Source organism: Podarcis raffonei, chromosome 7, assembly GCF_027172205.1.
Source record: "Podarcis raffonei isolate rPodRaf1 chromosome 7, rPodRaf1.pri, whole genome shotgun sequence".
Taxonomy (NCBI): Eukaryota; Metazoa; Chordata; class Lepidosauria; order Squamata; family Lacertidae; genus Podarcis; species Podarcis raffonei.
In genome coordinates, this window is record NC_070608.1 from 104,395 (window position 1) to 124,096 (window position 19,702).

The following is a 19,702-nucleotide window of genomic DNA, read 5'->3' on the forward strand; positions in this document are numbered from 1 at the left end:
CTTCTTCATGTTCTTTCTTCTTTGGAGTCGCACGTTTGGGGACTTTGCTAAGGTCCAGGGATTGTGCATTCATGGGGGTGGGAGATGGTTGATGGAGGTTCCTGGGCGGGAGACGGGGAAACGTTGGTCTCCCAGCATGAGAAGCCGGGAGAAGAAAGGGAGGCCCCTCATGGAGAGCGGAGAGGGACGGCTACCTCCTCTGGGTGGTGAGGGCTGACAATGACCGTCAGGGGAGGACTGTGTATTTCTTTGTAGTTGTCATCTTATTGTATTGTGTAAAAATTGACATCTGTCCACTTTCAAAATGTTGACTCAGGTTAAACTTGTGGTCCACTAAGCCCCTTGATCTCTGTTGGAAGTGGCTGGGGAAACCCGGCCAGATGGGTGGGGTACAAATAATTTATTATTATTATTATTATTAGCCAGGTGTCCCCCATCTTACATTTGTGCACCTGATTCTTCCTGTCTAAGTGCAGAACATGACATTTGTCCCTACTGAAACTCATTTCGTTAGCTTGGACCCAGTTCTCCAATCTGTCAAAGTCCTTTTGAATCCCGATTTTGTCTTCTGAGGCCTTAGCTGTCCCTCCCAGTTTGGTGTCACCTGCAGTTTTGATGGGCATCACCTCAATACCTTCACCCAAGTTTATGAAGAATTTGAACAACAACGGGCCTAGGACAGAACCCTGAGGCACCCCACTTGTCACTTTTTGGGGGTATATATCTTAAGAGCATGCTTCTTTCTTAATTTTTTTCATCCTCTTAATGGGGTCTGCTCCTAAGTCAGCCATTTGGGTCGTATTTCAAATGAACCTTCAGTAGTATTTTATAGACGTTTCGGAAGTAATTAAAGGAGGCTTTGCTGGTCTTTGCCCCAGGGACTGACCTCTAGGGCTATTGAGTGGTGCTGGGGCAAGTTTGTGGTTCTTCCGCTCCCAGGTCACTCACCCCATCTGCCCAGGTCCTTTGAAGATACCTCCATCCCACAGCAGGGGAGCAATCCTTCCAGAGCATTTGGAAGTTAATTCCTGTTACTGTATGTTTCTTCCTCAGACATAACACGATAGGCAGTAGCTTTGTTCATCACCACTTAATTGCCTCTGCCGACTGCGTCTCGACAGAGGCAACTAACCAGCTATGATGCCTCCCCGGAAGTCCTCCTCCAAGGGTGCGTGATGCGGGGCTGCCACCTCCTCAAGCACCTCGCCCAGGAAGGGACCACTGGTCACTTGCCAGTATTTGCCTAATGCTTCTGGGTCCAGGGAAGTCTTATTAAGTGGGGAGACATCCATGCCTCCTTTGACCCCCAGCCAGCCCCTGTGGCTAGTTCTAAGAGGCCAAGATGGGCAGGGGCCAAGGCTGGCCACACTTCTTCAAGCCGCTTGTCCATATCCTCAGGCTGCTATAATCAAAACTGACGCAGTGCAGAGGGAGTAGATAGTGCGCTAGATGCCGCTGCTAGATTGCTCTGAGGTGGCATCCCTCTGTCCCAATCTCAGTCATTTTGTCCCTCAAACGCCTGGCAGGGATCTTGTGGCTGGCCCCCGGGGGTGTCAGGGCAACGGTCTCTTGGCCAGGGAACACAAGTCCATTCACCACTCAGAAAAGCTTGGCCACACGGCTACTTTTGGAAGCCACGGTGGTGGTGAAGTCAGATTTCTTTGCTGCAGCCACCACCACACGGCAGGCGCAACGGTGCCACTTCCCCTGTTTTGGGTCAGGCTAATTTACGCCACCTCAACACAGTGGGTGCCCCACCCTGGCAGGGCAGAGCAGCTGCCTTCTGCCAAAACCTCACCAGGGAATGGTCCATGCAGGATGACGGAGTCCCCCACTCCCCCTCTGCCAGCTCTGTCAGGGAGGTGGGCAGAGTGGGGGGGGGGGATGGGGCATTAACCCCACCTGCATTCTGTCAGGACTGGGGGCGAGGCAGTGGGGTGAACATTCAGGCCACAGGGACCCACAGGAGCAGAAGGACCCACAGAAGCAGAGCAGAGGCACCCATGGTGGCCCCCTGGCCTCCCACACACCCCATCTGAGGACCCCCGGCTGGCCGTGGGGCGAATGCAGGGCCCACTCTGGCCTGATCCCGCAAAGGCAACCGATGAGCAAGGCAAGCAGCAAAGAAACCCAACATGCTGTGAGCTGGAGCTCCACAGCCCCCTTCAGAGACCACGCCTGGGGGGCGGGAGAGGGTGCTGCCCCTGCCCACCCCTCCCCACCTACCGTGCTGCGCGCCACATGGCCCTCTTCTCGGCCTCCAGCGCCCGGCGCTCGGCTGGGGAGAGCTCCTTCCTCTCCTGGGCGCTGAGCAGCTCTGGGCTCTGCATCCGGAGGCGCTCCTGCTGTCGGCGCTCGGCCTTCGCCGTCCTGACGGGGGCCCCAGGCTCACTGCCACCTCTGGGGTACACGGGGCTCAGCCTGGCCAGGAGAGAGCGTGGCTCAGTGGGGCAGACCCACCCTCCCTGCCCCACAGGCCCCACCCTCCGCCTGCCCTCCCATCTTACCCAGCCATGGAAGTGGGCCGCACCTCCGGCCTCCGGCCCTCCTCCAGGGAATTCCTCTGCGAGGAGCCATTCTGCCTCTCCGGCTCGGGGAACCTGGCAGGGCACAAAGCTCTGTGAGCCCCAGCCAGGGCAGGGACCGGGGACCGGGGACCGGGGGGGGGCTTCCCTTTGGGGAGGGGCCCAGAGACCAAAGGGGACCCTTGGGGAGAGGAGTCCGCAGGCGGACGCAAGAGCCCCCAGGCCAAGCGCTGGGACTTGGAGGGCAATCCCAGAGCTGTGGACGAAGGAGGGAGAAGGCTGCTCTTCCCACCAGCATCCCTGGCTGGTTCCTGGGAGAGACGGAGCACGCCTGCACTCTCCGGATCGAGCCCTGCCCCCTCCCCGGCGTGGGCACAAGCGCAGGGGGCGCGGCACGCAGCTCACTCACCAGGGCGTGGAGGGCATAAGGCTCTGCCCATCCAGCTTCTCCACTTTGTACTCCACACCCTCAATGAAGATGCTGGAGGGGACGTCTGGGGGGCGTCTCTGCCTGGCGGCCTCTTCCTCTTCTTCCTCCTCCTCCTCCTCCTCTTCCTCCAGCAGCTGAGCTCGCTTCTGCTGCAGTTTGCGAGCTGCCAAGTGAGAAGCCGGCAGGTCAGCCTCCCCACAGCCCCCCAAGGGTGGAAGGACCCCGGCTGGGCAAGGGAATGTCTCCAAGAGGGAGCAGCCTCTGAGATCCAAAGATGAATCTACCTGAAAAGCAGGAGGGGACCCCACCCCATGTCGTCCTCCTCCCCACCAGGCCGGGGGCTGAGGCAGGGCGAGGAGAGTGGCTGCTGCAGAGGGGCTTCAGGGAAGGAGGTTTCACTGCAGTGTTTCACTAGAGAGCAGCCCCCCCAGCAGCCTCTGGGCTAGTAGCCCCTGGGGGGCGGGAAGAGTGGGGGCCTGGCCTGGCTACCCCCATGGCACGCACCTTCCTCCTCCTTCATCTTCCTCAGGTCTTCCTCCCCAACCAGCGACACCCTCTTGGGCGGCTTCTCAGCCGCCGGCTGCTGCTTCAGCTCCACCTCAAAGTACTTCTGCCTCTCGCGGAAGGACCTCTGCTCCGGGCTGTGCAGGCCGCCCCCCAGCAGTGGGGCCTGGCCAGGAGAAGCAGGGGCCCCCGCTCCCCTGAAACTCACCTCGGAGGGGGAGGGAGGCTGCTCTGCACTCTTCTGCTTCTGGGGCTCCTGAGGGAAGAAAGGGCAGGCAATGGCTGCATCCGCAAAGGGCACTCTGCCCCCCAAGGGCCCCCCAAAGCCGCCCCCCCACTCACCTCAGGCTCCAGGAGCAGATGCGGAACTGGGACAGCCGCAAAGGCCTTGTAGGCCTGCTTGGCATTGACGGGGACGTCGCCGGGCGAGGGGGGCCTGGGAGAGCGCGGCTGGGGGCAAGAGGGCGCAAGTCAAGAGGGAGCGCGGCCCCAGGCCAAGGGGGTGCCACTCAAGCCCCCAGCACACCCCCCAATCAGCCCCAGGGCAGCAACTTACAGAGTTGTGGGTGCTGGAGCAGAGCTCGGGCTGCTGGAATGGATTGGGGCTGTCCCGGCCTTCCGAGGTCGCCAGGGCTGGGGCTGGGCGCATGCGGGAGACGGGCTGGATCACGCCCGGCTTGGTCTGGCACGGGGGGGGGGGGGAGACAGCCAGAACAAAGGAGAGCAAACTCAGCCTCCAACCCAAAGGCAAGCAAAGGTCAGGGCAAGGGCTACACAAGTCTGATTGACACCCTCTGATAACAAGGAGGGACAAACTGGACAAAATGAATTAAAGCAAGATGTCCCCAAGCACGGGGGTCGCCCACAAACTTGTGTGACAAACTATCCCCCCCCCCGGTGCTCTGACTGCACCATTTCAGAGTCCTGCTGATGCCAAGAGGGGCTGGGCAAGGCCCCTTGGAGGCAGCAGGCGCCCAATGGTCACAGCCCAAGGCCCACATGGCGCCAGAGGAGGCCAGGAGAACTCACCGAGGACTTGCTTTCGCTGTGGCTGGGAACAAAGTGGACGGCAGCCTGGAAGGAGAAAGTCAGGAAGGCATTTGGGGGCCGGGAGGGGCGCTGGGGGCCCCCACCCAAGCCCAGGCACCTCCAAGCTGGCCATGCCAGAACCAGGAGCCCCTCCCCAAACTTACCCCACATTAAGCTCTTGCCCCTACTCCCAAAAGAGACTCCACATCTTGAACTATGCTGGAAAGGCCCCCAGTGATGCCACAAACTGGCTCCTCCTGCCCCTCCCAGACTACAGCTAGAAACCACTCTTGCAGAAGCAGCCAAAAGGACCAGCAGCAGCCAGGGGGCGAGTAGTGAGGGTCCCCTGCCCAGCCCCACAGAGCATCCTCCCCAAGCACAGCCTCAGCAGCCCCCCACCCAGGGCAGAGGAGGAGAGCGGGCACAGCACACCAAGGGGGCACTTACAAAGCGGGTCTCTCTGCCCACCAGGTGGGCTGGCCGGGGGGCAGCAGGAGGCTGGAAGGCAGCAGTGCCAGGGAGAGAACCAGAGAGAGAACCAGAGAGTCTGGCTGACTGACAGGCAGGATAGGCAGAGGAAAGCCCCCCCCCAACACACACCGCAGCCCCCTCCACCCCCTGCAGAACCCCTTACCTGCTGGCTGCCAGGAGAGTAGGGACAGTCTCGCCAGGCGGCTCCCAGTTCCCCTTCCCCCGAGAGGGCCTGAAAGGGAGAGGAAGGACAGCTGGTGAGCGGGGGGGGGGGGCAGTGGTGTTGAGGGACCCCAGGGGTGCCCAGAGAGACCAGCCCCTCCCAACCCCCAGGCAGAAGCCCCTTCCCTATGGGATCTGCCCCCTAAAAGGGGCTCTGGCTGGTCATGAATCTGCCTGATCTCCCCAGTTGGAGCCACAAACCTGCCAACACTCTTCCTCCACTCGAGCCAACTGCCCCTCAGAGCAGCGCCAGCTCCTCTGCTGCCCCCCCGCCACGCTCAGGACACCCCTCACTCTAGTTTTTTTAAAGATATTTATTAAATTTTCCAATTTTTTATACAAACAAAAAACAAACAAACAAAGAGATTAAAAAAACAACATATAGTTCATAAAACATACTTTTCAATAACAAATTTCTCTGACCTCCTCATACCTCCCCTTCTTGTATTCCATTTAAAATTATTTGTTCAGCAAATGGAGCTCAGAGGGAACCCGCCATTAATCGCTGGCGCCAACCGGAAGTCCCAGGACACCCCTCCCTCTAGTTTTGCTCACACTAAGAAGCCCACCCCCTGCTGCGACCTGCTGAAAGAGCATCTCTTCATTGGCTGAGCAATGCTGGAACTCTGCCCAAAGGCAGGGAAGGAACAGCCTTCCTCTACACAAGCTCCTAGTCCCCATGGATGCTGAACACCTGAACCCGCTTCCGTGCCAGCGCTCAAGTGGCTGGATCAGTCACGCAGAGAGGGAGTTGCGTCAAGATGGAACTGTGCACACTGCAGAATCCCACCCTCTTTGGACATTTAGAATTAATTCCTTTTCTCCTGTTTTGCTGCCCACAGACACACAAAGAGGTTGACAAAACTGGCACTACAAACCATGAGCACAAACTGTCAAAGCAGTGTCTGCATGTTAGTGGCCCCTCCAAGTGGGGCTCAGGGGCTTCTCTCACGGGGGCAGCCGACAAACGCTGCCCAAATGAGCCAGGCCCAAAGCAGGTTAGTAGCCAAGCAGAAGAGAAGAGCAGCCCAAAGACTGCAGGGAGCCAAGGGAGGAAGGGGCCAGCGGGGGCCAGCGGGGGCCCTCCTCTCCAAGCCCACTGCCGCGTCCTCCTGCCCTGCAAAGGCACGTCCCCACGGCAGAAGCTTGAGCTCGCCTGCCTCGTCCCCGCTCGATTCCACTCCACACACACACACTTCCTGCATGCAGTGCAGAGCAGCTGAGCCCCCCTCAGGCAAGAGATGGGGGGCGGAGAGGGTCCCGGCCCAAACCTGAGCCTTGGCTGCCTTCTCCCCCGCTGCCCCGGCATGCAGCAGAGGCACAGCACACAGCAGGCCAGGCCACAAGGCCGCTTGCCTTGGTGCAGAGGCTGGTCTTCAGCACTCCCCCCTTGCCATAGCCAAGGGGAGGCCCCCCCAGGCACGCCTTGCCCTGCCGGTTGGCCAGCACAAAGGGATTGGCGCTGAAGGGGATGGGCTGCGAGTCCACCAGGCTCTCTTCCTCCTCCACCTCCGCAGTCGGCAGTGAGAGGGCAGCCCCGCTGGGGGGGGCCGTGGCAAGGCCTGCCTGCCCCAGGTCCAAGGGAGGGGGGGCCGGCAGGGGAGGCGCCCGTGGGTCCCTTTCCATGGCACCAGGAGGGGCAAGCTGAGGAAGAGACACAAGAACTGCGTTTTCAGGGGCCACGGCTGGTGGGGCAGCTCTGTGGCTCATGGGAGCAGCTCCCTGCTGTGTGGCCGGGGGGGGGGGGACCCTAGATGCCTGCAGGGCCCACAGGGAGGGGGAGACAGAGACCTGCCCAGGGGTGCAGGAGGGTGTGGAGATCCTCCCTGCAATGCACAGGCATGGCAGGCCACATGCTGGACTGCCACGCTCAGTGCCGCCACCACCACCAGCAGCAGCAGCCTCTGTGGTAACTGGCCTTGCTGCCTGGGGGGAGGGAGGCCTCCCCACAAACCCCACCTTCCCTCTGGGCACAAGCCAGAACCCCAAGGCGCAGCCACGGAACAGCCGGGCTCTGCTGCAAACCACCCAGGACATGTTTCTTTTTTAACACTGAAAGGCAGAAGGAAACTTCAGAGAAACAGAGAGGCCTCCAGCTACAGCAGAAGGGGCTGGGAGTGCCCCCCCCCGCAATACCCCCTCCCCATTTGATCCCAGCAGTGGCAGAGTCTCAGGATGGGGCCAGAAGGAGAGGAGGGGGCTGGGAGGCCCCATGCCTCTGCCCAGGAAGCCCCCGTGGATGCAGGGAGGGCGGGAATAAGCCCCTCTGTGTTGGCCAGGGGGGCAGCCCAGGGGGCGGAGGGCCAAGAAAGACCTCCATGGGGGAGACAGGGCCAGAAGGGCCTCTCCCTGCCACCCTCCTTCCGAAAAACCAAGGGTCTCCGCACAGGGACCCCTGTCTGGGACGCCCATCCCCTCGTCCCCCGCCATCCCTGGCACACCCAGCCAGGGGAGGGAGCTCCTGCCCTTTGGCACCCCCGCCTGCTGCACCAGGAGGAACATGGCAGGCTGAGCCACGTCCAGAGGGGCACAGCTTGCCTGCTCCCCGCCCCCCCCATGAAGGCGGGCACAGCAGCAGAGCCCTGGCCCTGACCAAGCCTGAGGAAGCAGTTCTCCCGCTTGCTGCTGCCCACCAGCTGCCCGCTCACTTGTGCCCAGAGGGAAAGCCCTGCAGGTGCCAGGAGAAAGAGAGAGACTCACCGCTCCTGCCAGCAGCCACAGACAAAGGAAGACCCCCCCCGCCCAGCCCCTTCCTCCAACGCCCACCAGGCAAGCCCAAAATAGCTGGACCAGCTCAGGAATCTCCCTCAGGCAGATCAGATTTCCAGAGAAGCAAAAATGGCCCCCAAGCAGCCCACCTGCTCCCTCCTCACCCAGCCAGGCCAAATGGGTCTTGGGCAAGTGGGGGGGGCAAACACCCCACTGCTCTTCATTGCTGCTGAGGGCAACCTCCAGCCCCCCCCGGAAGCAGAGTTCCCCCCCTCGGTCTGCTGCCTGCCTCCCGGGTCACCTGGTGTTCCGTCTCTCTTCCGAGCTCTGGGTGCTTCTCTCCTCAGCTTCCCTGCACCCCCCCCTCCCGGAGAGCCAGCCCTGAAGCCAGCAGCTGCTTCCAGGGCACAGGACCCCCCCCCCGCCCTCCCTCCAAGTGACAAGGCCTCCGAAGCAGCTGGGGAGACTCGCCAGGGGCCCCAATCCACAAGAGCCATCGCTTGGGTTGCCTGAAGGCAGAGGGAGCAGGCGAGGCGGGCTGGCATCCAGACGCCCTTCGCCAAAGCCAGCGGATCCCCATCACTTACGCCACGGGTGGCTTTCTGGAGGCCGCTGTTGGGCAGCGCTGCCAAGGTGCGGTAGTCCAGCTGCAGGGGCTCAGCGCCAAGGTCCTGTGGGGAGGGGGAAGAGGGTCAGCGGGGTCTCAGGAGCGTGCCCACCCAGCCCAGCCCCCTTCCTCAGGCCCTCAGCCCAGCCGCCCCCTCTCACCTCGGCCTCCTCCTCCTCCTCTGCCAGGAGCTGTGTGGCCGTCTCTCGCTCCCGGCGCTTCCGCTCCTTCGCAGAGGCAGCAGGCGGGCGGCACAAGCAAAGAGAGAGCAAGAGGGGTCAGCAGCAGAACTCGCAGGGCAGCATCAGGCCCAGGGACCCCAGAGCAGCAGGCAGAGTCCCAAGCAGAACTCACAACTGCACAGCCAGAAGCAGGGACCAGGCGGGCCCCCAGAGGGTGCTTGGCCTCTCAGCGGGGTCTGCAGCAAAGCAGGCAGCCAGGGCCAGCCAGAGGAGCCCTTCCCTTCCCAGGCTCTGCCCCGGGGGTGGGGGCTGGGGTCTTCCCTCCAGCCCCCCTCTTGCTTCTGTGACAAGAGCATCAGAAGAGCTCAGCCCCAGGGGGCCCATCTAGCCAGCCTCCTCTGATCACAAGAGCAGCCCTCTCCCCCAGGGCACAGGCAGCCGCATCTGCCAGGAATTTGCTCAATCCTCTTCTGAAGCCATCCCTGCCTCCTGCAGCCGGCAGTTCCCCACTTCAACTCCTGACTCTTCCAGCATTCAGCTTCACTGGGTGTCCACAAGTTCCACAAGTTCCATCGTCATGAGAGAGGGAGGAAAACTTTCCTCCCTCCACTTTCTCCAGGTCAGACATCATGTTATAAACTTTTTTTAGGTCGCCTATGACCTGCTTTTTCTCTAATCCAAAAAGTCCCTGATGCTGCAACATTTTCTTCCTAGTAGTGGCACCCACACTGTGGAACAATCTCCCATCAGATGTCAAGGAAATAAACAACTATCTGACTGAAGGCAGCCCCGTTTAGGGAAGTTTTTAATGTCTGATGTTTTATTGTATTTTTAATATTTTTGGGAAACTGCCCAGGGTGGCTGGGGAATTATTATTATTATTATTATTATTATTATTATTATTATTATTATTATTATTATTATTACCATCCCTCCCTCAATCATGTTCATTGTCCTTTTCTGAATCTTTTCTAACTCTACAATTTTTAAGGTGAGGTGCAGCGGACTCTGAATGCAGTTGCATCACAGATTTGTATTATATTAATCACAGTTTTATTTTCAATTCCTTTCCTAATGAAGATTAAGAGGCGAACTTTGAAAGCAGGGAAAACTTTAACTAGGATGATGAACACCACTGAAAGCCGGGGGAAATAACCCTTTTTTCCTGCCCTCCTAAAAACTGTCCTTTTCAAAGAAAGCAAACTACAGACCCCCACAGCCAGAGGCAGGTGCCGGGGAAAGGCCCTGGTCCTGGGCAAAGCTCTCGCGGGAAGGCAGGCAAGCAGGCAGGCAGGAGGGCGGCTGCTCCAGAGTCATTTCCTAGTTTCCAAAATCTGGCCCCCTCCTGCGGGACCCCAGCTGGAGTCACTCCCACCAGAGGCTCTTTGCTGCTCCTTCCCCTTTGCCCCCCCCCATTTCTCTCTCTCTCTCTCTCTCCCTCTCTCTCTCCTGTGCTGCTGAATGGTGGCCTTTTCCTCCAGGCATGAAGGAGAGCACGTATGGAGCAGCCAAGGAAGGAGGCCACAGCCAGAGGCTTGGCCCCCTGGGGAAGGAAAAGGCACCCGGCTCCTTGGACCTTGGCTTCGCTCTGACCTGAGGACTAGCTCAGGAACTGGCCTAGATGAAGCCTGGAGGGAATTTTGCACATCTCCATTTGGAAGTTGCCCCAAAGCACAACCAGTTGCAGCGGCTGAGGAGCTGGACTGAGGGGCTGGGGCCTTCTGCTTTCTGCTGGAAGTCCGGGCTCCAGGTGCCACAAGGCACTCCCCAAACCCTCCGCCGGATCCCCCTGGAGGACCCAGCCTGGCCCTGAGCACCAAGATACAAGCAGCCAAAGTCCAGGGCCCAACTGCCTCCTCCAGCCTCACGTAAAGGGAGGAACGAGTGATTGCTCTCCTGGCCAAACCAGGCCTCGTCTCTTGGGCCATTCCACGCCCACATTCCTTCCCAGCGCAAATCCAGACTCCCGAGATCTCACAGAAGGAGGTTGGCCCAAGGATTCTTCCGCAGAAGGGAATATCTGAACTCAACAGGTACGGAAAAAGCCATATGCTTGGCCGGGACCCGTCTGCCTCTGCCTCGCACAGACTCACAGAGGGGGGCTTCCCTCCCTCCCTGAGTGGCCGGCACTGTGCCCACGGGGAGCCAGAGTGTGGCCACCTCACCCACCATGGGAAGACCTACGGGGGCCTCCTAAAGCCGCCTTGTGGTGAAGAACCTGTCTGGCAGATCCTGGTCAAAGAGAAAAAGGCTCCCAGCCCCTGTCGCTGCTCCCAGAAGGAGAACGCCCCAAGCCCTGAATCATGGCCAGACAAATGACAGACTCCCCCTGGTTTCCACTAGACAAAAAGGGCCAATTGCTCAGAGATGGAGCAGCGCAAGCCCTGAGATCGAATTCCAGAACCTCTTGGCAAAGGGCTGAGGAAGACTTGTGGCCCTGCCGGGCGGCCAGGCACACAAAAGGGGACGACAACACTCTGCTGAGCACAGTATCTCAGCAACGGCTGCGTCTCCCCCCCACGGAGCCAAGGAAGGCAGCACAGGCGTTCTGGGAGGCCCACGTCACCTGGCACTGCAGGCAGAGGGCATGGGCTGGAACCAGCAGCCTCCTACGGGCAAAGGCAGGCAGGAAGCTGCCCAGGCCGGGCAGATGCACTCGCAAGGGGGGAGAGGGAGACAAGAGCAGGATGAGCAGGAAGCAGAGGGAAGGTTGCCGGGACAAATGGCCACTCCCTGCCGGACCTCTCCCCTCACCCCCGGCCCAAAGCAAAGCGCAGCTTCTAGGGGCAGAGGAGGCCTCAGCAGAGTCAGCGGTTGGGGGGAAGAGCCCAGGCCCCAAAGCAGCCCCAGCAGGAGCAGGAGGGGGGAGGGAAGGGGGCTGCCAGGGGGACTGGAGGCCCGATCCAGGCAGCCCCCTTCCCTCACCCTGGAAGGGTAGAGCAGGGCCATCACGTCTCACCACTTTCTCCGTCTCTTCCCTCTCCCACTGGGTTGTCTCCCTCACCATCTCCAACTCCTGGGGACACAAAGGAGGCGGTCAGAGCTGAGGGCACACGCCAGCCAGACACCTCAAGGGCTTTTCTCCAGATCTGGGGGGCGGGGTGGGGATTGGCAGCCTTGCCAGAGAGAAGGGGCACCTAAGCCTGCCCTCCCCTGGGAACCACAGGCCTCACCTTCTGAAGGACGTCCAGCTCCTCCGGACTGAGGTCCCGGTCAATGGAGGAAATGCTCTCCAGGCTGTTCTTGCGCCCGATGCCGGCCGCAAAGGGGTTGGCAATGATCCCTGGAGATATCTGGGGGGCAGACGAGAGAGGTGAGGGGGGGCCTCTGGTCCCTGCCCAGCACAGAGGCAGGCAGAGGGGGTGTCTGGGGGGACACACCAGACCCATGGTGCACCTCCTCTTTAAGAAGCTGCCCTCGCCACAGGGCTTCAGCAGGAAAAGGCACTGAAGGCAAACCTCCAGTCCCTGGCCAGGGCCCCCCACCTAGCACCCACCTCAATGGCCGCCACAGCCTTGGGGTCAAACCCATCGCAGACCAGCACCAGAAGGGTGTCTCCCACAGCGCGCAGGATCTGGACCGCTTCCGTGTGCGTCATGCCCAGCAGGCTCTGGTGGTTCACCTCCAGGATGCGCATGCCCACCCTCAGCCGCCCGTCACGGGCTGCAGCCCCTGTGGAGCTGACCTGCACGAAGCAGAGGAGGGTGAGGAAGGAGCCGGGGGGGGGAGGGAGGCAACCCCCACCCTCAAGGCCCTGGGAGCAGCCAGAGCTATTGGGGCCCTGGAGGCAGAAAGGGCCTCATGGTTTGGGGAGGGGGCAGGCAGAGGGTCCAGCACCTTCTGCTCAAGGCTCCAGAACTCTGCTTTCCACAGCCCCCCCCCCAAACAAAAGTCCTCAGAGCAACACTGGGTGAGAGGGACGTGGTGTGGAGACACGGCCGTAGGAGGGACGTGGTGTGGAGACACGGCCGTGGGAGGGACGTGGTGTGGAGACACGGCCGTGGGAGGGACGTGGTGTGGAGACACGGCCGTGGGAGGGACGTGGTGTGGAGACACGGCCGTGGGAGGGACGTGGTGTGGAGACACGGCCGTGGGAGGGACGTGGTGTGGAGACACGGCCGTGGGAGGGACGTGGTGTGGAGACACGGCCGTGGGAGGGACGTGGTGTGGAGACACGGCCGTGGGAGGGACGTGGTGTGGAGACACGGCCGTGGGAGGGACGTGGTGTGGAGACACGGCCGTGGGAGGGACGTGGTGTGGAGACACGGCCGTGGGAGGGACGTGGTGTGGAGACACGGCCGTGGGAGGGACGTGGTGTGGAGACACGGCCGTGGGAGGGACGTGGTGTGGAGACACGGCCGTGGGAGGGACGTGGTGTGGAGACACGGCCGTGGGAGGGACGTGGTGTGGAGACACGGCTGTGGGCCCTTCCAAACACAGCTGGGACCTCCCTCCCCCACTTGGCACTAGTCACCCCGTACCTTAGAGATGAAGATGCCCTCGTCCGTGGGGTCAAAGGGATTCCCCGCGTGGCCCTTGGCACCTCCTCGGATGCTGATGCCCAGTTTCTCCCCTGGCCTCTTTTCAATGCAGATCTCCTGACAGAGTGAGCAAAAGCAAGTTGGAAGGGGGGGCTGGGCAGCTGGGCAGCAGACCCCCCCAGGCCCCCCTTCCAGGACAGAGGGGCCTCCTCCTTCCCAGTCCTGGCTGCCTCCACCTCAGCTCCAGCAGACAGGCACTGGGGAAGGCTCTTTGGGAAAGCAGGGGGTGGGCAGCGGAGGCCGTCAGGGAGGGGGCAGGAGACCCCATCCTGGGGAAGCCATGGAGGCTGCAGGCCAGAGGGGAGGGAGCTGTGGTGGGTCAGCCCAGCCACATCCCAGCAGGGCTGAAGAAGGCGCCTCTCCAGGGGCACAACAGCAGAGCTGCGCCCCCTACCTGCATGCCCGGGGGCGGAGGGTCTCTCCGGACGACCATCCTCAGCTCCTGCGTGTTGGAGAGCAGCGCAGTCACGGCCTCCTGGTGCGTGGCGTGTCGGAGGCCAATGCCGTTCACCTCCAGGATCCGGTCTCCCACCCGCAGCCCACTGCGAGAGGCCAGGCCACGAGGAATCACCTGCCAAGGCAGCGCAGAAGAGGTGGGAAAGAGCCCTGCCTGCGGCCTGGGGGGGGCAAGCTGGCAGTGTCCCCAACACCTGCAGCCAGACGGGCACTTGGCCTGGCCGAGAGGCTGAAGATCTCCGCCCCCCCACCCCCCAGAGGCACTTCTGTCTGCTGATACACATATCTCTCTCTTCCTTTTGGTCTGACGTGGCTGCCGTCCCTATCCACTTTTCACAGGCAAAATCCTCAATGGTTGCAGAGGTCCGTGTACTTTTAAATCACATTCCTGTTGCCCGCGGATTAGTAATACTGCTATAATGGGGATTTATGGAAGGTCAACAAACGTGGACTGTGCAAGCTTTTCTGGTGCTAACAGCCTGCCCCCCCCCCCGAAAAACTATTATACAACAGTCTGAGGGCCTGGCCGTCTCTTGGCCACTTCTGAATGCATTCCCTATCAACGCCCATCTCAGGGGAGGCTCTCTCTGCGCCCCTGGGGGGCCTGCAATCCACTTTTGTGTTTCATTTGAGATGGCTGCACTGAGGGGTCTTGGAACCCCTAATGGGCGGACTGGTTCTTTCCCTCTTCTTCCTTGTTAAAATTTGTTACTAAAAATAATTTAATGAAAACAGGGGGCTCTGAGCAGAGAAGGTGGAGAAGGGGGGGGGCTTGCTTGCTCTTTGGGCCTCCAAGGGGGGCTCTGGAGCACACGGAATGGCAAGATTCGCAGAGTCAACGGGTTGTGTAGTAACTCCTAGGCTTCCCAACCACGGTGTTCCCAGGGGAGGGCTCCACACACAGCCCTGCAAGCCTCTACCTTGGAAATGAAGACCCCCGGCTCATGGATCCCAAAGGGGTGGCTGGAGTGGTCGCTGCCGCCCACAATGCTGAGCCCCAGCGGCCCCCCCGCTTTGACCAGGATCACCTCCTGCGGGCAGAAAGCAAGAAAGCCAAGTCAGGGTCAAGAGAGGGCCTCATGGAGGAGGAGATGCCGGGACCCGACTGGAGGGACCCACATCCAAAGGGGAGCTGGCGGAAACCAGGGTGACCAGGGCACTTCCCAGGGTGGGCGGGGGCCAGACTCAGGAGGGGGCTCCCCATGCCAGCAGCTTCCCACAGGGACAGACAGACAGCGCCCCCCATGCCCTTCACCTACCTCCGTGGGGTACTGGCTCTCCAGGCTCTGGGCGGGGTGGCTCCTGTGGGGCAGGGGCGTCTCCTCAGGTGGGCTCTCCCCGCGGGTGGGGGTCGGTGGTGGCGGAGAGTGTGCCCGCTGTGCCCGCTGCCCCAAGGGCAGGTCTTCCTCGCTGGGCTGGGTGGCGGCGATGGGGGCAGCGGGCACAGCCTCTCTCTCTACCAGCAGCGCAATGGTGGGGGAGGCGGCGGTAAGCAGCGCTACGGCCTGATCATGCCTGGCTTCCGTCATGTCTACCCCATTGATCTAGAACGGCCCCAAACCAGCGTCAAAGGGGGAGGCAGGGAGGGCACGCACACAGGGCCCCCAATCCCAGGCCTGGGACCAGAGGCAAGGGACCCCAGCCTCGGCAGGCGGAAGGGGGCTGGGAGGGCAAGGCGTCCCCCCCCGCCAGATCAAGGCAAACAGCAGCTCAGGACAGGGGGCCAAGGAGCACCAGCTCTTTTCCTGCCCTCGTCCCCAAAGAAAGGGGGGCAGAAGAGGTGTGGGGCAAAGTGTACATCACCCAGCAGAGGGCAAAGGAGAGAGAGGGAGGCAGACAGACAGGCAGACGGAAGCCAGCACTGACGAGGCCGTCTCGGGGCTTACCCCCCCATCCTCTCTCATCACGGCTGCTGAGCAGAGATCGGCTGCGCCTCAGGAGGGGGCAGAGAAACAGGCCACAAGGAGGAAGAGGAAGAGGAGCAGCAGGAGAGGGAGGGAGGGAGGGAGGGAGGGAAAGAGCTTCAGAACAAAATGGCTGGCCCCCCACCTGCCGTGCCCACCCACCCGGAGTTCCAGAAAGGTGACTCCAACATCACCCCCTCCAAAACAGCCCACTTCCCCCCTGGCTAGACTCAGCCCCACCCTGAAGGGGCAAGCAGGGGGCAGGGGGGACCCCAGAGCCTCCTGAAGGAACCTTGCCTGGTCCCCAGGCAGCCCCCCAAGAGAGTCCACTCACCAAGATGACCCTGTCGCCCACACAGAGGGTCCCGTCCCGATGGGCGGCGCCCCCCTCTGCAATCCGTGATATGAAGATCCCCTGGGGGGAAAGGAAAGTCAGGGCCCCTCCCTGCAGAGTCCCCTGCTCCTCTCTCACCAGGCACGGCAAGGGCCCCTCTGTCCCTCTGTCCCGGGAGCGTGAAGTGCCCCCGTCAGCGAGGAGCCAGGAATAAGCGCAGAGGCCGGGATCAGGTGTCGCCGAAGCCCCTGCCAGGCGGCTGCCGGCCAGAGAGAGGCGGTCCCCCTCCCTCCCTCCCCTCCTCACCGTGTCGCCCGGCCGGTAGGGTGTGGAGCCCTTGCCACCAGCGATGCTGAAGCCCAGCCCCCGCTCGTTGCGCATGAGGCAGGTGGAGAGGCGCTCCGTCAGGGGGGCGCCCTCAGGCCTCTCTGGGAAGCGCAGGCCCACCCCCCGCCGCTCCCGGGGGCTGTAGTCGTCCTCCGGCCGCAGGGGGGTCACCGTGACGGCGTTCTCCGGCTCCACCATCCGCTCTCGCAGAACCGTCATGGAGACTGTGGTGCCCGAGCCACGCAGAGCCTCCACCGCCACGTGGTGCTCCGCGCACTGCAGAGGCACCCCGTTCACCTGCCGGGGGCGCAAAAGAGGGGGCTGGCTCAGGCAAGCGCCCGGCCAGAGACCGGCTGTAGAGGGCCCCCCGGCCCCCTCCGGAGAGCCCCAAGGGGAGCCTGGCACTGCTTTGGTAGGCAGGCAGCCCCCTCCCATGGCAGTCTGGCAAGGGCCATCTTCTCCTCCCCCTCTGCAGGGCAACGCAGAAGCAAATGCCCACCTAGAGCTGCGAGGGAGCCTGGGCTGCTGCTGGCAATTCCAGCATGTACTTATTCTGACTGGTGACTCAGGCCCCAGGCAGGCAGGCAGGCAGGCAGGCAGGCAGGAGGCCAAGCGTGCTGGAGGGCAAGGGAGACGCCATGGGACCTGGGGGGCAGCTTGGCCTGGAAGGGGCTGAGCAAGGCCTTCTACGCCCAGGACAGGGCCTGCCAAAAAGAGGGTGGCAGGGAGGGAGCAGCTGGCCCTGGGTTTATGCAGATGTCTCCTCCCCAACCCACCTAAGGGGGCTCAACGACTCACCTCCAGCAGCTTGTCCCCCACCCGCACCCCTGCCTGGGCAGCCGGACCCTCCTCAGAGACGCGGGAGATGAAGATGCCCTGCAAAGAGAGGGGAGCAGTCAGGGGGGCTTCCTGGGCAGTGCCAGCTCAGCAGCCTGACTCGGCCACTCCAGCCAAAACGGCCACTCCTTTCCCTGCCCCACAGCTGCCCCAGGTCAAGGGGACCCCCAAACCCCAAGTGGAAAGACTCCTTGTTGCAGCTGCCCGTACCTCGTCGTCTCCCTTGTAGGGGGTGGAGCCTTTGCCCCCCGCAATGCTGATGCCCAGCCCCCCCGTCTGCCGCACAATGCTCAGGGTCAGCTGGAAGCAAAAGGGGGCAATGTTAGGGGAGACACAGCAGCAAAGACATACAGAACGAGGGGGGGCACCATGGACCAGGGTCTGAGCCCATAATGAGGGGGGAGGAAGCAGGCCCCCCAGCATCTCCTTTGGGTGCCCACAAGACCTGCAATCCACCCCTGGACCAAGTGGCCAATTCACCACCTATGTGGGAGGGGGCTGCCATACGTCTCACCAGATCCCAGGTCCCCTGAAATATCTCCCACTGCCAGCCCCTCACACCCCCCCCCTTGCCTGAAGAGGAGAAATCTGTGTCTGTCTTGCAGCGCAAGGCCAACGGAGACCCTCAGGGGGCCCGTCACCCAGGACAGGCCTGAGGTGCTCTTGCTTTTCTCCACCCCACCAGCTCTGCTACAGGGGGGTGGGGGGCTTGCTTTTGCCAAGGAAAGGCCACAGAGCAAGTGCTCAGGCCCCAGGAGAGCCGGGGGGTAATGCCAAAGCCCTCCGACTAGCGTGGCAGAGCCTTGTGCAAAGAGGGTTGGGGGAAGCCTCTGGGCACATTCTGGGCAAGGAAGGTGAGCTCCCCCTTGGTACAAACCAGGCGGCCCTTGAACACTTTCCACCCACCCCTCGGACTCCCCACCCCAGCAGGCAAGAGGCGTGAGCAGAGGTCCAGCAGGCCAAAAGCTCACGGAGGGAGCCAAGCAGGGTATGTGCGTGTGCCCCTATGGCAGGGGGTGCCCAGGGGAGAAAAAGGCCCTGGAGGCGTCAGCAGAGGGGCCTGGGGGCCGAGAGTCAGCCTCAGGGGACAAAGCAGCAGCCGCCAGGCATTTGCCAAACCTGCCAGAGCCAAGCTGGGCTGACTTTAGCAGCCCAAAGTGCTCAGGGGAGATGGGGCCCAGTGGCAGCTCTGCCTCCTCTAGCGGGGAGCCTGAAGACCCTCTGGAGAGGGAGGAGAGGGAGGCCCTGGCACAAGGCCACCCACAGCCCCCTCCTCTCTGGGGAGCTCAGGGGCCCCGGCTGCGCTGAGGCTGCTCTGCTGAGGAGAAGCAGCTGTGGAGTCTCTTTCTGGGCTTGCCAAAGGCCTCTGGCAGGGACACCTCTATCCAGGACGGAGTGTGCCAGACACCAGCACTTTCAAGGAAAGCACCCCCCTGGGAGCATTTGGCTGGCTCAGGGGGCTGGGAGGGCTGCCCCAGACTCCTGCTGGGGAGAAGAGAGCTGGTCTCAGGCCAAAGCACCAGTCTGCAGCCAAGACAGCCCTCAGCTGCTCCAGGTGCCAGGCTCCACAGCCAGCTGCCTCCTCTCCTCACCTTTCTCCCTCATAGGCATGGACTAAAGCCCCGCATCACCCCCCCCCCAAAGTTCAGGTGTGGGAAGACAAGAGGGGAGGAGAGAAGCTGCCACCACAGTGCAGAGAGGGGCAGCCCCTGCAAGCCCCAGGGAAAGGGGGTGGGGGGGAGAGACGTGGGGGGGGGGAGGCAGTACAGACCTCTTCCTCCTCAATGCGAGCAGGCTCAATCAGCAGATTATTGGCTTGGTCAAACGACACCCCCTGTTAGGACAGGAACCAGCAGAGAGGCATGCGGATTAGTGGGGGGAGGGCCGGGTGGACCGCCACCGGGGGGGGGGGGACACAGACAGAGGGAGGGAGGGAGGGAGAGGCAGAGGGGCAGGCCCCACCCGAGCATCCAGGAGCCCCAGCACCACAGAGAGAGAGAGAGAGAGAGAGAGAGAGAGAGAGAGAGAGAGAGAGCTGCCCCCCAGACCCCTACCTTGACGGAGGAGGGTGGGGCAGGTGCAGCCCCACCCTGGGCTTGGTCTCCATCCCACCTGGCCTCCTCCTCCTCCTCCTCCTCCTCTTCCTCCTCCTCCACGGGGGCGGCCTCCTTCTCCTGGGGCCCCCCCTCAGCACTCAGCCCCTGCAAAAGGGCCACCACTGCCTCTGGCCGGGGCAGCTGGGCGATCCTGAAGTGCTTCTTGTAGTGGGGGGTGTCTTTGCGGATGAGCCGCTGCTTCCCTGCTGGGAACGGGTGCTCTTCCTCCGCCTCCTCTTCCTCCTCGCTGCGCACCAGGGTGTCTTCTGCAAAGTGCACCGTGGGCTGCAGGGAAAACACCCCCATCGGGGGGGGGGCTCAATACAAGCAGGTCAGGCAGCCTCTTCTGCAGGTACCTATTCCCTTCCCCTCTGGAAGAAAAGCCTGTTGGATTGGACCACAGGGGAGCCCCAACCAGGTGCCTCTTGGGGACAGCTGCCAGCTGGACCTGAGCGCCACAGCCCCTTTGCCCCCTCCAGCCCCTGGCCTTCAGCAGCAGGGCTGCCTCCGGCTGGGGGGGACTGAGCA

General features: G+C 62.1%; 1 protein-coding gene across 8 annotated transcripts in view; it reads right to left on the minus strand.

Annotated features, from left to right (window-relative positions):
* SCRIB (scribble planar cell polarity protein) overlaps window positions 1-19,702 on the minus strand; it is a 58,152-nt gene that overhangs the window by 7,221 nt on the left and 31,229 nt on the right. For 3 of the 8 annotated variants that reach the window (XM_053394970.1, XM_053394976.1, XM_053394974.1), the window contains exons 15-38: window positions 19,133-19,459; window positions 18,850-18,912; window positions 17,289-17,378; window positions 17,040-17,117; window positions 16,221-16,538; window positions 15,915-15,995; window positions 14,936-15,220; window positions 14,597-14,707; window positions 13,615-13,791; window positions 13,161-13,277; window positions 12,176-12,364; window positions 11,853-11,972; window positions 11,639-11,695; window positions 8,659-8,724; window positions 8,478-8,561; window positions 5,123-5,191; window positions 4,936-4,986; window positions 4,489-4,533; window positions 4,016-4,141; window positions 3,802-3,909; window positions 3,460-3,715; window positions 2,935-3,118; window positions 2,508-2,600; window positions 2,227-2,421 (exon numbers count right to left, since the gene is read on the minus strand). In XM_053394970.1, coding sequence (XP_053250945.1) covers window positions 2,227-2,421; window positions 2,508-2,600; window positions 2,935-3,118; window positions 3,460-3,715; window positions 3,802-3,909; window positions 4,016-4,141; window positions 4,489-4,533; window positions 4,936-4,986; window positions 5,123-5,191; window positions 8,478-8,561; window positions 8,659-8,724; window positions 11,639-11,695; window positions 11,853-11,972; window positions 12,176-12,364; window positions 13,161-13,277; window positions 13,615-13,791; window positions 14,597-14,707; window positions 14,936-15,220; window positions 15,915-15,995; window positions 16,221-16,538; window positions 17,040-17,117; window positions 17,289-17,378; window positions 18,850-18,912; window positions 19,133-19,459 — 3,290 coding nt within the window. Of the gene's footprint in view, window positions 1-2,226; window positions 2,422-2,507; window positions 2,601-2,934; window positions 3,119-3,459; window positions 3,716-3,801; window positions 3,910-4,015; window positions 4,142-4,488; window positions 4,534-4,935; window positions 4,987-5,122; window positions 5,192-6,537; window positions 6,826-8,477; window positions 8,562-8,658; window positions 8,725-11,638; window positions 11,696-11,852; window positions 11,973-12,175; window positions 12,365-13,160; window positions 13,278-13,614; window positions 13,792-14,596; window positions 14,708-14,935; window positions 15,221-15,914; window positions 15,996-16,220; window positions 16,539-17,039; window positions 17,118-17,288; window positions 17,379-18,849; window positions 18,913-19,132; window positions 19,460-19,702 lie in introns of all 8 variants that reach the window. The other 5 variants (XM_053394977.1, XM_053394973.1, XM_053394972.1 and 2 more) reach the window with 5 other exon arrangements.